General features: G+C 49.2%; 1 protein-coding gene across 4 annotated transcripts in view; it reads right to left on the reverse strand.

Moving 5' to 3' along the window:
• LOC116957682 (uncharacterized) overlaps positions 1-12,021 on the reverse strand; it is a 45,436-nt gene extending 33,415 nt beyond the window's left edge. For 3 of the 4 annotated variants that reach the window (XM_076062853.1, XM_076062854.1, XM_076062855.1), the window contains exons 1-2: positions 5,436-6,311; positions 3,883-3,962 (exon numbers count right to left, since the gene is read on the reverse strand). In XM_076062853.1, the coding sequence (XP_075918968.1) occupies positions 3,883-3,962; positions 5,436-6,279 (924 nt within the window). In that variant the 5' untranslated portion in view covers positions 6,280-6,311. Of the gene's footprint in view, positions 1-3,882; positions 3,963-5,435; positions 6,317-11,794 lie in introns of those variants that run through there. The other variant, XM_076062856.1, reaches the window with a different exon arrangement.
• Between the last annotated feature and the right edge of the window lie 2,111 nt (positions 12,022-14,132).

Below are 14,132 nucleotides of genomic sequence, written 5' to 3' on the forward strand. Positions count from 1 at the left end.
GTAGAGAAACCCTCACTAGGGGCTGAACTCTTCCACGCTGTTCAAGACGTCTTGGAAGAGAAACCCTCCCTAGGGGCTGAACTCTTCCACGCTGGGGAGACGTCTTGGTAGAGAAACCCTCACTAGGGGCTGAACTCTTCCACGCTGTTCAAGACGTCTTGGAAGTGAAACCCTCACTAGGGGCTGAACTCTTCCACGCTGTTCAAGACGTCTTGGTAGAGAAACCCTCACTAGGGGCTGAACTCTTCCACGCTGTTCAAGACGTCTTGGAAGAGAAACCCTCACTAAGGGCTGAACTCTTCCACGCAGTTCAAGACGTCTTCGTAGAGAAACCCTCACTAGGGGCTGAACTCTTCCACGCTGTTCAAGACGTCTTAAAGGAAGAGAAACCCTCACTAGGGGCTGAACTCTTCCACGCTGTTCAAGACGTCTTGGTTAGAGAAACCCTCACTAGGGGCTGAACTCTTCCATGCTGTTCAAGACGTCTTGGTAGAGAAACCCTCACTAGGGGCTGAACTCTTCCACGCTGTTCAAGACGTCTTGGAAGAGAAACCCTCACTAGGGGATGAACTCTTCCACGCTGTTCAAGACGTCTTGGTAGAGAAACCCTCACTAGGGGCTGAACTCTTCCACGCTGGGGAGACGTCTTGGAAGAGAAACCCTCACTAGGGGCTGAACTCTTCCACGCTGTTCAAGACGTCTTGGAAGAGAAACCCTCACTAGGGGCTGAACTCTTCCACGCTGTTCAAGACGTTTTGGTAGAGAAACCCTCACTAGGGGCTGAACTCTTCCACGCTGTTCAAGACGTCTTGGTAGAGGAACCCTCACTAGGGGCTGAACTCTTCCACGCTGTTCAAGACGTCTTGGTAGAGAAACCCTCACTAGGGGCTGAACTCTTCCACGCTGTTCAAGACGTCTTGGTAGAGAAACCCTCACTAGGGGCTGAACTCTTCCACGCTGTTCAAGACGTCGTGGAAGAGAAACCCTCACTAAGGGCTAAACTCTTCCACGCTGTTCAAGACGTCTTGGAAGAGAAACCCTCACTAGGGGCTGAACTCTTCCACGCTGTTCAAGACGTCTTGGAAGAGAAACCCTCACTAGGGGCTGAACTCTTCCACGCTGTTCAAGACGTCTTGGTAGAGGAACCCTCACTAGGGGCTGAACTCTTCCACGCCGTTCAAGACGTCTTGGTAGAGAAACCCTCACTAGGGGCTGAACTCTTCCACGCTGTTCAAGACGTCTTGGAAGTGAAACCCTCACTAGGGGCTGAACTCTTCCACGCCGTTCAAGACGTCTTGGTAGAGGAACCCTCACTAGGGGCTGAACTCTTCCACGCTGTTCAAGACGTCTTGGTAGAGAAACCCTCACTAGGGGCTGAACTCTTCCACGCTGTTCCAGACATCTTGGAAGAGAAACCCTCACTAGGGGCTGAACTCTTCCACGCTGTTCAAGACGTCTTGGAAGAGAAACCCTCACTAGGGGCTGAACTCTTCCACGCTGTTCAAGACGTCTTGGTAGAGAAACCCTCACTAGGGGCTGAACTCTTCCACGCTGTTCAAGACGTCTTGGTAGAGGAACCCTCACTAGTGGCTGAACTCTTCCACGCTGTTCAAGACGTCTTGGTAGAGGAACCCTCACTAGGGGCTGAACTCTTCCACGCTGTTCAAGACGTCTTGGAAGAGAAACCCTCACTAGGGGCTGAACTCTTCCACGCTGTTCAAGATGTCTTGGTAGAGAAACCCTCACTAGAGACTGAACTCTTCCACGCTGTTCAAGATGTCTTGGTAGAGAAGCCCTCACTAGGGGCTGAACTCTTCCACGCTGTTCAAGACGTCTTGGAAGAGAAACCCTCACTAGGGGCTGAACTCTTCCACGCTGTTCAAGACGTCTTCGTAGAGAAACCCTCACTAGGGGCTGAACTCTTCCACGCTGTTCAAGACGTCTTGGAAGAGAAACCCTCACTAGGGGCTGAACTCTTCCACGCTGTTCAAGACGCCTTGGAAGTGAAACCCTCACTAGGGGCTGAACTCTTCCACGCCGTTCAAGACGTCTTGGTAGAGGAACCCTCACTAGGGGCTGAACTCTTCCACGCTGTTCAAGACGTCTTGGTAGAGAAACCTTCACTAGGGGCTGAACTCTTCCACGCTGTTCAAGACATCTTGGAAGAGAAACCCTCACTAGGGGCTGAACTCTTCCACGCTGTTCAAGACGTCTTGGAAGAGAAACCCTCACTAGGGGCTGAACTCTTCCACGCTGTTCAAGACGTCTTGGTAGAGAAACCCTCACTAGGGGCTGAACTCTTCCACGCTGTTCAAGACGTCTTGGTAGAGGAACCCTCACTAGGGGCTGAACTCTTCCACGCTGTTCAAGACGTCTTGGAAGAGAAACCCTCACTAGGGGCTGAACTCTTCCACGCTGTTCAAGATGTCTTGGTAGAGAAACCCTCACTAGGGGCTGAACTCTTCCACGCTGTTCAAGACGTCTTGGAAGAGAAACCCTCACTAGGGGCTGAACTCTTCCACGCTGTTCAAGATGTCTTAAAGGAAGAGAAACCCTCACTAGGGGCTGAACTCTTCCACGCTGTTCAAGACGTCTTGGTAGAGGAACCCTCACTAGGGGCTGAACTCTTCCACGCCGTTCAAGACGTCTTGGTAGAGAAACCCTCACTAGGGGCTGAACTCTTCCACGCTGTTCAAGACGTCTTGGAAGTGAAACCCTCACTAGGGGCTGAACTCTTCCACGCCGTTCAAGACGTCTTGGTAGAGGAACCCTCACTAGGGGCTGAACTCTTCCACGCTGTTCAAGACGTCTTGGTAGAGAAACCCTCACTAGGGGATGAACTCTTCCACGCTGTTCAAGACATCTTGGAAGAGAAACCCTCACTAGGGGCTGAACTCTTCCACGCTGTTCAAGACGTCTTGGAAGAGAAACCCTCACTAGGGGCTGAACTCTTCCACGCTGTTCAAGACGTCTTGGAAGAGAAACCCTCACTAGGGGCTGAACTCTTCCACGCTGTTCAAGATGTCTTGGTAGAGAAACCCTCACTAGAGACTGAACTCTTCCACGCTGTTCAAGATGTCTTGGTAGAGAAGCCCTCACTAGGGGCTGAACTCTTCCACGCTGTTCAAGACGTCTTGGTAAAGACACCCTCACTAGGGGCTGAACTCTTCCACGCTGTTCAAGACGTCTTGGTAGAGAAACCCTCACTAGGGGCTGAACTCCTCCACGCTGGGGAGACGTCTTGGAAGTGATGGTAGTACCCACACTTTACCCCACCACATGCGGCCTGCCATTCAACTGCGGTGTACCAATATATACTGCAGAGTGGACAGAGGTGGGACATTGTAGACACGTGCCTATTAAACCTGGCACGCCTGGACATCACGACCTTGTGGACCGCAAGTTCAGCGTGCTGAACCATTGCGCACCGTGGCAGCAGCCCCAAGCTTCGTGAAACTAAATAAATTTTCACTTGAAGCTTTCACGACTGCAGTGATTCACATTCTCGGTTCTTTCGGTAAAGTCACCGCCACGTAGAAAGGGAAACAATAAAATTATCACGACGTTTCGACTGCAACACAAGCAGCGATCATCGTCAGGTGTGAAAACCACAGCAAGAAAATTTGAAAAAAGTTTTTTTTAAACGTCAGTACCACGGAGAGCGATTTGGCAGCTTGTTCAGATGTTTGAAACGTCGCGAGAATTTTATTGTTTTATATTTTTATTATTGTATCGTTTCCCTTCTACGTGGTGACTTTACCGAAAGAACCGAGAATATGAAACTAGATGAATCGGTATTTTCTTAGAATGACCGTATTATTAATGTGAAATAACGATGCACATCTGTGGACACATTTCAATGTGATCAGCGAGTCATCTTGCCTCTTGCCCATCAAGCGGCAGCGGCGGCGGCGGTGGCGTGCTCTGCCGAGGTTGATGCTGCTCAGTGATGTTTGCTTGAGCTGCGAACAAAAATTGCGCACAATTAAGTTAAAGTACATCCTAGATTTAAAGCTTTCGTGACTGCTAGGATCCATACTCTTTGGTTCTATTGGTTCTATTGGGTTTATTTTCACCTACGTGACTTTACCCAATAGAACCAAAGAGTATTAAAGTACATCGTTCATAATAGCACCGCACGAGATGTACATTGGTACACGTTGACACACGTATCGCTTTTTAGAACTTTCCAACTGAGGTTTAGTGCTCAGCTCAGTCGGGGTGTCTGTCGGCAATGAGAGGTTATGATGAGCATCATAAATATGAATAAATCTTCAGTAAAATTGCGTTCTGATATAAAGTGCTTGCCCTGTAGAAAAATCGGCGAACTGACCAAAAGTTTTTTCCCAAAAAAACTTTGGAGACAAAAGCCAGCATTAAAGGAACCCATCAACTAAACGAAACTAAACTTGTTATTTTACCACGTAAGAGCCCGCTCGGATACGTAGCTCTTGTTCAGAAGCGACCTGGCCACAGTTGATAAGCTCAACAAAGTGGTTCATCACCACGTGTCAATGTATATCAGCCGCATTACTCTTAAACGTCACGTTTTTCTAAATGCGCGGGGAAACAACGCAGGGCATGGAGCAACATCAACACCGCCGTGGGGAGAACGCGCAAACTTTCAAACGCACGGGCGTCAGGGGTCGGGATCGAACCCACGCCCCTCCTGCGTACCGAGCGAGGTAGTTAACATCTCCTAGCCACCGTGATGATGATGATGATGAGAGAGAGACACGCAAACTCCAAATACACAGCAACAGGCGTCAGGGTCGGGATCGAACCCACGACCCTCCTGCGTACCGAGCGAGATAGTTAACATCTCCTAGCCACCGTGATGATGATGATGAGAGAGAGACACGCAAACTCCAAATACACAGCAACAGGCGTCAGGGGTCGGGATCGAACCCACGACCTCCTGCGTACCGGGCGAGGTAGTTAACGTCTCCTAGCCACCGTGATGATGATGATGAGAGAGAGACACGCAAACTCCAAATACACAGCAACAGGCGTCAGGGGTCGGGATCGAACCCACGACCCTCCTGCGTACCAGGCGAGGTAGTTAACGTCTCCTAGCCAACGCGGTCCACCTGCCCTAGGCACGCACACCTAGGCCGAGCCGCTTTTCATCGCGGCGTGACGGACGTACCGCCTCCTGCGTTCCTGGGGCAAGCGCTGCCTAACCATCGTTATCGTCAATGACTAAGCAGAGCGCCGCACCGTACTTCTGACGTCAAACGCCGGTTGAAAAGCGCAAGCGGAATTCGTGCTCGGCGATCAATGTGGACATCGGAGGATTGAGATCGTTTTAAGTAAAATAAGCGGCGCGATTGGTTTACAGATTGGAGCCAGGCGATACACGGGGCCATGATCTACAGCTGAAACGAATACCTTGACCTTGGCGGTGTCACTTGACCATGACCAAGTTGACTGACCTTGCAATAGCGTCCTCTGTGCTTGACCTTGTTGAACCTGTCCAGTTTCACCACGACCCACTTGACCTTGTCCAAGTTGACCCCAAGCGTGACCCAATGGCTCCTGGACTTGGCCCAGTGGACAATGAGATTGCCTTGGCTGACTCAGGCCCTGATTAGGTTGACCTCGGCCTTGCCCCAGCAGACCATGGGCGTGCCCTGACAGTCCCTGGCCCTGCTCGGGTTGACGCTGACCCTGTTTTGGCTGAGTCTGACCTAGGCCCAATTGGGGTTTTTTTTTCCCGTCGTGATATTGGCTCTGCCCTGGCTGATTGTGGCCTTGAATTGCCACTCCGTCGCCTTCCCCCGGCTGACCCTGCCCTTTATTACCCCAACCTTGAGTCGATGGCCCCTGCCCTGGCTGATTGTGGCCTTGAATTGCCACTCCGTCGCCTTCCCCCGGCTGACCCTGCCCTTTATTACCCCAACCTTGAATCGAAGGCCCCTGCCCTGGCTGATTGTGGCCTTGAATTGCCACTCCGTCGCCTTCCCCCGGCTGACCCTGCCCTTTATTACCCCAACCTTGAACCGATGGCCCCTGGATTTGCCCACCAGATTGACCTTCACCTTGTCCCATCTGACACCACCCGTGACCCAACATCACCTGGAATGGCCCCGTTTGACCGCGACCTTGCCCTAGCTGACTCTGGCCACGGCTCGATGGCTCCCGGACCTGCCTAGATTGACGGTGACCTCGTTCATTCTCTGAAACACTGCCCAAGATGCACCGTATTTTGAAGTCGGGGAGCGTGGAAAAACTGCTGCCCAAATTTCGGCTGAAGGTTTCATTGTCGTTCCCCTCCATGTTGTATTCTTTGCACACTCCTCCGATAGCCGTCTTCCTGCATGACGCACAGACACCGTGTACGTGCACGCAAGAAAAAAAAACAAATGTGGAATTTATTAAGACAGCGCCACTGCTGCAGAGCAATCCAGATGGCACCAGCGAGATCTCTCGGCAAAGCAACTTACAAGTTTAAATGGGAATCATTTTTTTTTAATTGCCACCGCCCGTCTGTTTACGCTGTAGCGTTAATGGAGGTGGGGGCAAACAGCGTTGTTGCTGCAATTTTTACATTTTTCAAAAATACGAATGCAACAAGTTTCCCAATACGTCAATCGGTAATTGTATTTTCATGGTGTTACTGTATTGATTTTGTGCTTTGCTGCACTGACAATGAGAATCTAGATTCATTTGTCGATTTAAAGCTTTCGTGACTGCAAGGATTCATCTTCTTTGGTTCTTTCGGTAAAGTCACCATCACGTAGAAAGAGAATAAAATAATAAATTGATAAAATAAAATAACACAATAAAATTCTCACGACGTTTCGGCCACAACACAAGTGGCCTTCATCAGATGAAGGGACGAGACTGTCTAGAGGACAGCGCTGGAGCGAGCGCTGTCCCTTCACCTGATGAAGGCCACTTGTGTTGTGGCCGAAACGTCGTGAGAATTTTATCGTGTTATTTTATTTTATTAATTTATTATTTTATTCTCATTCTACGTGGTGGTGACTTTACCGAAAGAACCAAAGAAGATGAATCTAGCTTAACATCAAAGTTCTTCAAATGGAGTTCCCTCAACGTAAGGCCTACCCCGTGCTCCTGATCATTGTGACCACACAATGCTATAATTAGCTGACACGTGCCTATTGATCCAAGAGCCACATCGAGTGAATTTTTTTTTCTTAAGTGTCCTGCATTTAGTTTTTATTTTATTTTAAGATGTAATAACAGTTGTGCTTATTATTGTTATTATACACGTGTGGGAGGAAATCGCAGCACCGGGAGAAAACTCCACGTGGCGTGCGAGGGGGAAACACTCAAACCCCCCCCAAAGAGATGGAAAGTGATGGCGATTTGAATACTTGCTGCCACTGCCTTCACCTGGCGTGCCCAGGGTATGGCCATCCCCTCGACGCCCACGGGAATAGAATTTCACAACATGTTGACATGTTTACACCAAACAATAACACAAAGATCCCACACCGTGTAGCCTGTAACAGGCTGTAGGGGCAAGTGCTGTTAGCGAGCAGCAGCTATGAAGGCTACCGGCACTGTGGCACACGAGGGGGGTGGGTGGCCAGCACCACGCCCGGCCGCCTTTGTCTCCCCAGTGCTAGCGATGTTTTACTACTACACACCGCTACACCAGCTACTCATTTGAGGCTGAGTCGACCTAGGGGAGTCCCAGAACCGGTTGAGATAATCGTCGCCGGCGGTGTTGGAAGGCCCGAAGTGAATCACTCAACAACAACAACACGGTGTGGTGATTAGACCACTAAGCTAGACACATTGTCAAGGCCCCAAGTGAATCACTCAACAACAACACCACGGTGTGGTGATTAGACCACTAAGCTAGACACATTGTCAAGGCCCCAAGTGAATCACTCAACAACAACAACACCACGGTGTGGTGATTAGACCACTAAGCTAGACGCATTGTCAAGGCCCCAAGTGAATCAATCAACAACAACAACACGGTCTGGTGATTAGACCACTAAGCTAGACACATTGTCAAGGCCCCAAGTGAATCACTCAACAACAACAACAACACCACGGTGTGGTAATTAGACCACTAAGCTAGACACATTGTCAAGGCCCCAAGTGAATCACTCAACAACAACAAAACAACACGGTGTGGTGATTAGACCACTAAGCTAGACACATTGTCAAGGCCCCACGTGAATCACTCAACAACAACAACACCATGGTGTGGTGATTACACCACTAAGCTAGACACATTGTCAAGGTCCCAAGTGAATCACTCAACAACAACAACACAGTGTGGTGATTAGACCACTAAGCTAGACACATTGTCAAGGCCACAAGTGAATCACTCAACAACAACATGGTGTGGTGATTAGACCACTAAGCTAGACACATTGTCAAGGCCCCAAGTGAATCACTCAACAACAACTACACGGTGTGGTGATTAGACCACTAAGCTAGACACATTGTCAAGGCCCCAAGTGAATCACTCAACAACAACAACAACACGGTGTGGTGATTAGACCACTAAGCTAGACACATTGTCAAGGCCCCAAGTGAATCACTCAACAACAACAACACTGTGTGGTGATTAGACCACTAAGCTAGACACATTGTCAAGGCCCCAAGTGAATCACTCAACAACACGGTGTGGTGATTAGACCACTAAGCTAGACACATTGTCAAGGCCCCAAGTGAATCACTCAACAACAACATGGTGTGGTGATTAGACCACTAAGCTAGACACATTGTCAAGGCCCCAAGTGAATCACTCAACAACAACAAGGTGTGGTGATTAGACCACTAAGCTAGACACATTGTCAAGGCCCCAAGTGAATCACTCAACAACAACAACAACACTGTGTGGTGATTAGGCCACTAAGCTAGACACATTGTCAAGGCCCCAAGTGAATCACTCAACAACACGGTGTGGTGATTAGACCACTAAGCTAGACACATTGTCAAGGCCCCAAGTGAATTACTCACCAACAACAACAACACCACGGTGTGGTGATTAGACCACTAAGCTAGACACATTGTCAAGGCCCCAAGTGAATCACTCAACAACAACAACAACACTGTGTGGTGATTATACCACTAAGCTAGACACATTGTCAAGGCCCCAAGTGAATCACTCAACAACAACAACACCAAGGTGTGGTGATTAGACCACTAAGCTAGACACATTGTCAAGGCCCCAAGTGAATCACTCAACAACAACAACAACACCAAGGTGTGGTGATTAGACCACTAAGCTAGACACATTGTCAAGGCCCCAAGTGAATCACTCAACAACAACACCAAGGTGTGGTGATTAGACCACTAAGCTAGACGCATTGTCAAGGCCCCAAGTGAATCACTCAACAACAACAACACCAAGGTGTGGTGATTAGACCACTAAGCTAGACGCATTGTCAAGGCCCCAAGTGAATCACTCAACAACAACAACACCACGGTGTGGTGGTTAGACCACTAAGCTAGACGCATTGTCAAGGCCCCAAGTGAATCACTCAACAACAAAACACCACGGTGTGGTGATTAGACCACTAAGCTAGACACATTGTCAAGGCCCCAAGTGAATCACTCAACAACAACAACACCAAGGTGTGGTGATTAGACCACTAAGCTAGACACATTGTCAAGGCCCCAAGTGAATCACTCAACAACAACAACACAGTGTGGTGATTAGAACACTAAGCTAGACACATTGTCAAGGCCCCAAGTGAATCACTCAACAACAACACGGTGTGGTGATTAGACCACTAAGCTAGACACATTGTCAAGGCCCCAAGTGAATCACTCAACAACAACAACACCAAGGTGTGGTGATTAGACCACTAAGCTAGACACATTGTCAAGGCCCCAAGTGAATCACTCAACAACAACACGGTGTGGTGATTAGACCACTAAGCTAGACACATTGTCAAGGCCCCAAGTGAATCACTCAACAACAACACCAACACGGTGTGGTGATTAGACCACTAAGCTAGACGCATTGTCAAGGCCCCAAGTGAATCACTCAACAACAACAAGGTGTGGTGATTAGACCACTAAGCTAGACACATTGTCAAGGCCCCAAGTGAATCACTCAACAACAACAACAACACTGTGTGGTGATTAGGCCACTAAGCTAGACACATTGTCAAGGCCCCAAGTGAATCACTCAACAACACGGTGTGGTGATTAGACCACTAAGCTAGACACATTGTCAAGGCCCCAAGTGAATTACTCACCAACAACAACAACACCACGGTGTGGTGATTAGACCACTAAGCTAGACACATTGTCAAGGCCCCAAGTGAATCACTCAACAACAACAACAACACTGTGTGGTGATTATACCACTAAGCTAGACACATTGTCAAGGCCCCAAGTGAATCACTCAACAACAACAACACCAAGGTGTGGTGATTAGACCACTAAGCTAGACACATTGTCAAGGCCCCAAGTGAATCACTCAACAACAACAACAACACCAAGGTGTGGTGATTAGACCACTAAGCTAGACACATTGTCAAGGCCCCAAGTGAATCACTCAACAACAACACCAAGGTGTGGTGATTAGACCACTAAGCTAGACGCATTGTCAAGGCCCCAAGTGAATCACTCAACAACAACAACACCAAGGTGTGGTGATTAGACCACTAAGCTAGACGCATTGTCAAGGCCCCAAGTGAATCACTCAACAACAACAACACCACGGTGTGGTGGTTAGACCACTAAGCTAGACGCATTGTCAAGGCCCCAAGTGAATCACTCAACAACAACAACACCACGGTGTGGTGATTAGACCACTAAGCTAGACACATTGTCAAGGCCCCAAGTGAATCACTCAACAACAACAACACCAAGGTGTGGTGATTAGACCACTAAGCTAGACACATTGTCAAGGCCCCAAGTGAATCACTCAACAACAACAACACAGTGTGGTGATTAGAACACTAAGCTAGACACATTGTCAAGGCCCCAAGTGAATCACTCAACAACAACACGGTGTGGTGATTAGACCACTAAGCTAGACACATTGTCAAGGCCCCAAGTGAATCACTCAACAACAACAACACCAAGGTGTGGTGATTAGACCACTAAGCTAGACACATTGTCAAGGCCCCAAGTGAATCACTCAACAACAACACGGTGTGGTGATTAGACCACTAAGCTAGACACATTGTCAAGGCCCCAAGTGAATCACTCAACAACAACACCAACACGGTGTGGTGATTAGACCACTAAGCTAGACGCATTGTCAAGGCCCCAAGTGAATCACTCAACAACAACAACACCACGGTGTGGTGATTAGACCACTAAGCTACACACATTGTCAAGGCCCCAAGTGAATCACTCAACAAGGTGTGGTGATTAGACCACTAAGCTAGACACATTGTCAAGGCCCCAAGTGAATCACTCAACAACAACACTGTGTGGTGATTAGACCACTAAGCTAGACACATTGTCAAGGCCCCAAGTGAATCACTCAACAATCTCTCTCTGTAATGATGATGATCGTGAACAATGTCTCTCTGTAGTGATGATGATCGTGAACAATCTCTCTCTGTAATGATGATGATGATCGTGAACAATGTCTCTCTGTAATGATGATCGTGAACAATCTCTCTCTGTAATAATGCTGATCGTGAACAATCTCTCTCCATAATGATCGTGAACAATCTCTCTCTCTGTAATGATGATCGTGAACAATCTCTCTCTGTAATGATGATGATCGTGAACAATCTCTCTCTGTAATGATGATCGTGAACAATCTCTCTGTAATGATGATGATGATCGTGACGTCTGGCACAGATGATGATAGAGTTAGGCCCAAATCAACCTTCGCGATGCTTTGATCCGCCGGCGATTGTAGGCGCAGGAGTCGCCTCGATTGTTGCGGCCTGTACGCCTTGCGGTATACTTCGTACAACTACAGACTCCTAAAGCAACTTAACGAGACGTGAAAGTTAAAACTTTTAAAAATAAAAACCTCCACCACCAAGCCGCGCTGCGTGAGTAGAATAGTGACGCTCGCGCGCCAAGAATCGACTCTTTAAATCGAGAGCAAAGGAATCGAAGGTTGTAGATTCCTTTAGAATCGGCCTATTCCCGTTTAATCGATGCCACAGACGCTCACCGGATATCGATTCTCGCCGGTCGTGCACCGTGCGATAAAGGTCCGTTACCCGAAACGTCGACTATTAAATATTATTCCCCCCCTTTTTAAAGCCGGAGTTAACGACGACTGACGCCGTTGAGTTCGGGTTTGGCTAATTGTGTTGTGTGCCCGTTGCCCCACTGCCAAACGCAGCGCCACCAAATCACGTGGTTAAGTAATCGATTTCAAATCGATAATCGCAAATCGAAACGACGATTTTCCAGCAGCGGCTTGGGGGCCATCGCCGGTGGCGTTCACGTTCGGTGTGTGTGTCTGTGTGTATGTATGTGTGTGTCTGTATGTGTGTGTGTATGTGTGTGTCTGTGTGTCTGTGTGTGTGTCTCTGTGTGTGTCTGTCTCTGTGTGTGTCTGTGTGTGTGTCTCTGTGTGTGTGTGTCTCTGTGTGTGTGTCTCTGTGTTGTGTCTGTCTGTGTGTGTGTCTGTGTGTGTGTCTGTGTGTGTGTCTGTGTGTGTCTCTGTGTGTCTCTGTAAGCCTCACGCAGCCCGTCAGGGAGACTACACGGGGGAGACATTTGTGTTGTGTTTGTGTCTCTGTGTGTGTCTCTGTCTGTGTATCTGTGTGTGTGTCTGTGTGTATCTGTGTGTGTCTCTGTGTGTTGTGTGTGTGTCTCTGTGTGTGTGTGTCTCTGTGTGTGTGTCTCTGTGTGTGTGTGTCTCTGTGTGTGATGTGTGTGTGTCTCTGTGTGTGTGTCTCTGTGTGTGATGTGTGTGTCTCTGTGTGTGTGTCTCTGTGTGTGTGTCTCTGTGTGTGTGTGGTCCCCCTTTTTAAGAAGGGGGACCACGTACAGACTGTAACAACTACAGGGGCATCTCACTCCTCAGTGTGCCGGGAAAGGTCCTGGCAAGGATTATTCAGCATCGCCTTGCCAGGCACGCTGAGGAGAGGCTTGCGGAGCCCCAATGCGGTTTCAGGAAAGGGCGGTCCTGCACAGATGCCATATTTTCTCTCCGTCTGCTACAGCAGAGGTGTAGGGAATTCCAACAAGACCTACATCTCTGCTTTATTGACCTGGTCAAGGCCTATGATACCATCAGTAGGCCTGGGCTCTGGGTCGTTCTTCGTGCTTTTGGAGTACCTGACCCTCTGCTCACGATCATTAAGGACCTTCATGATGGTGAGCGGGCCCGGGTAAAACAACGTGGCCGGGAGTCAGAGCCATTCCCTGTACACCTTGGGGTGCGACAGGGATGTCCTCTGGCTCCCACATTATTTAACATCTATTTTGACCACGTAGTTCGTGAAGCCTTCAATAGCTGTACCGGGGGAATCTCCTGGAGCGTGCCACTAAGAGGTGGGGCCTTACCATCAGCCCCACCAAAACTAAGCACCTGCCTGGGTATTTTGTACCATCGGACACTCCACCCTCACAACTCCCAATCGGTGATGGGGCAGTTGTGGAGAAAGTGGAGAGTTTCCCATACCTGGGCAGTGTGCTTATGACTGGCTCCAGTTTAACAGCAGAGGTCTCACTCTGAATCAGTCGAGCGGCAATATCTTTTCATCGGTTGCGTAACGCTGTGTGGAAGCTACCCTGTCTGTCGCTCCGCACTAAGCTTCAGGTCTTCTCGGCCACGGTCATTCCCTCCCTTCTCTACGCTTGCGAAACGTAGACCCCCCTAATGGAACATCTTCACCGGTTAGAAACATTTAGGCTGGCCTGCCTACGATCCATCCTGGGTTTAACCAGACTGGATTGTGTGAGGAGCTCACAAATCCTTGAAAGATCTGGGCAAGGTCCCATCGGTGAGCTCCTCCGGCGGGCAAGGCTGCGATGGCTGGGTCATGTAGCCCGCATGCCCAGCCACCGCATGCCGAAACAGCTTCTGTTCGGCCGGATTGAGGGGGCTAAGCGGGCGCGGCACGGGCTAGAGAAGAGATGGAGTGATGTGGTACAGGGGGACGTGGAGCTGAGTGGACTTGCCGATGACCGGTACCAGCGGTGTCAAGATCGGCCTCTGTGGAGGAGGCTCGTGAAGGACGCTACTGGGCAGTTGGAGG

The sequence above is a fragment of the Petromyzon marinus genome, unplaced genomic scaffold (assembly GCF_048934315.1).
Source record: "Petromyzon marinus isolate PM22_M1 ecotype Great Lakes invasive population unplaced genomic scaffold, UKy_Petmar_22M1.pri1.0 PM_G_Scaffold_76, whole genome shotgun sequence".
Classification (NCBI taxonomy): Eukaryota; Metazoa; Chordata; class Hyperoartia; order Petromyzontiformes; family Petromyzontidae; genus Petromyzon; species Petromyzon marinus.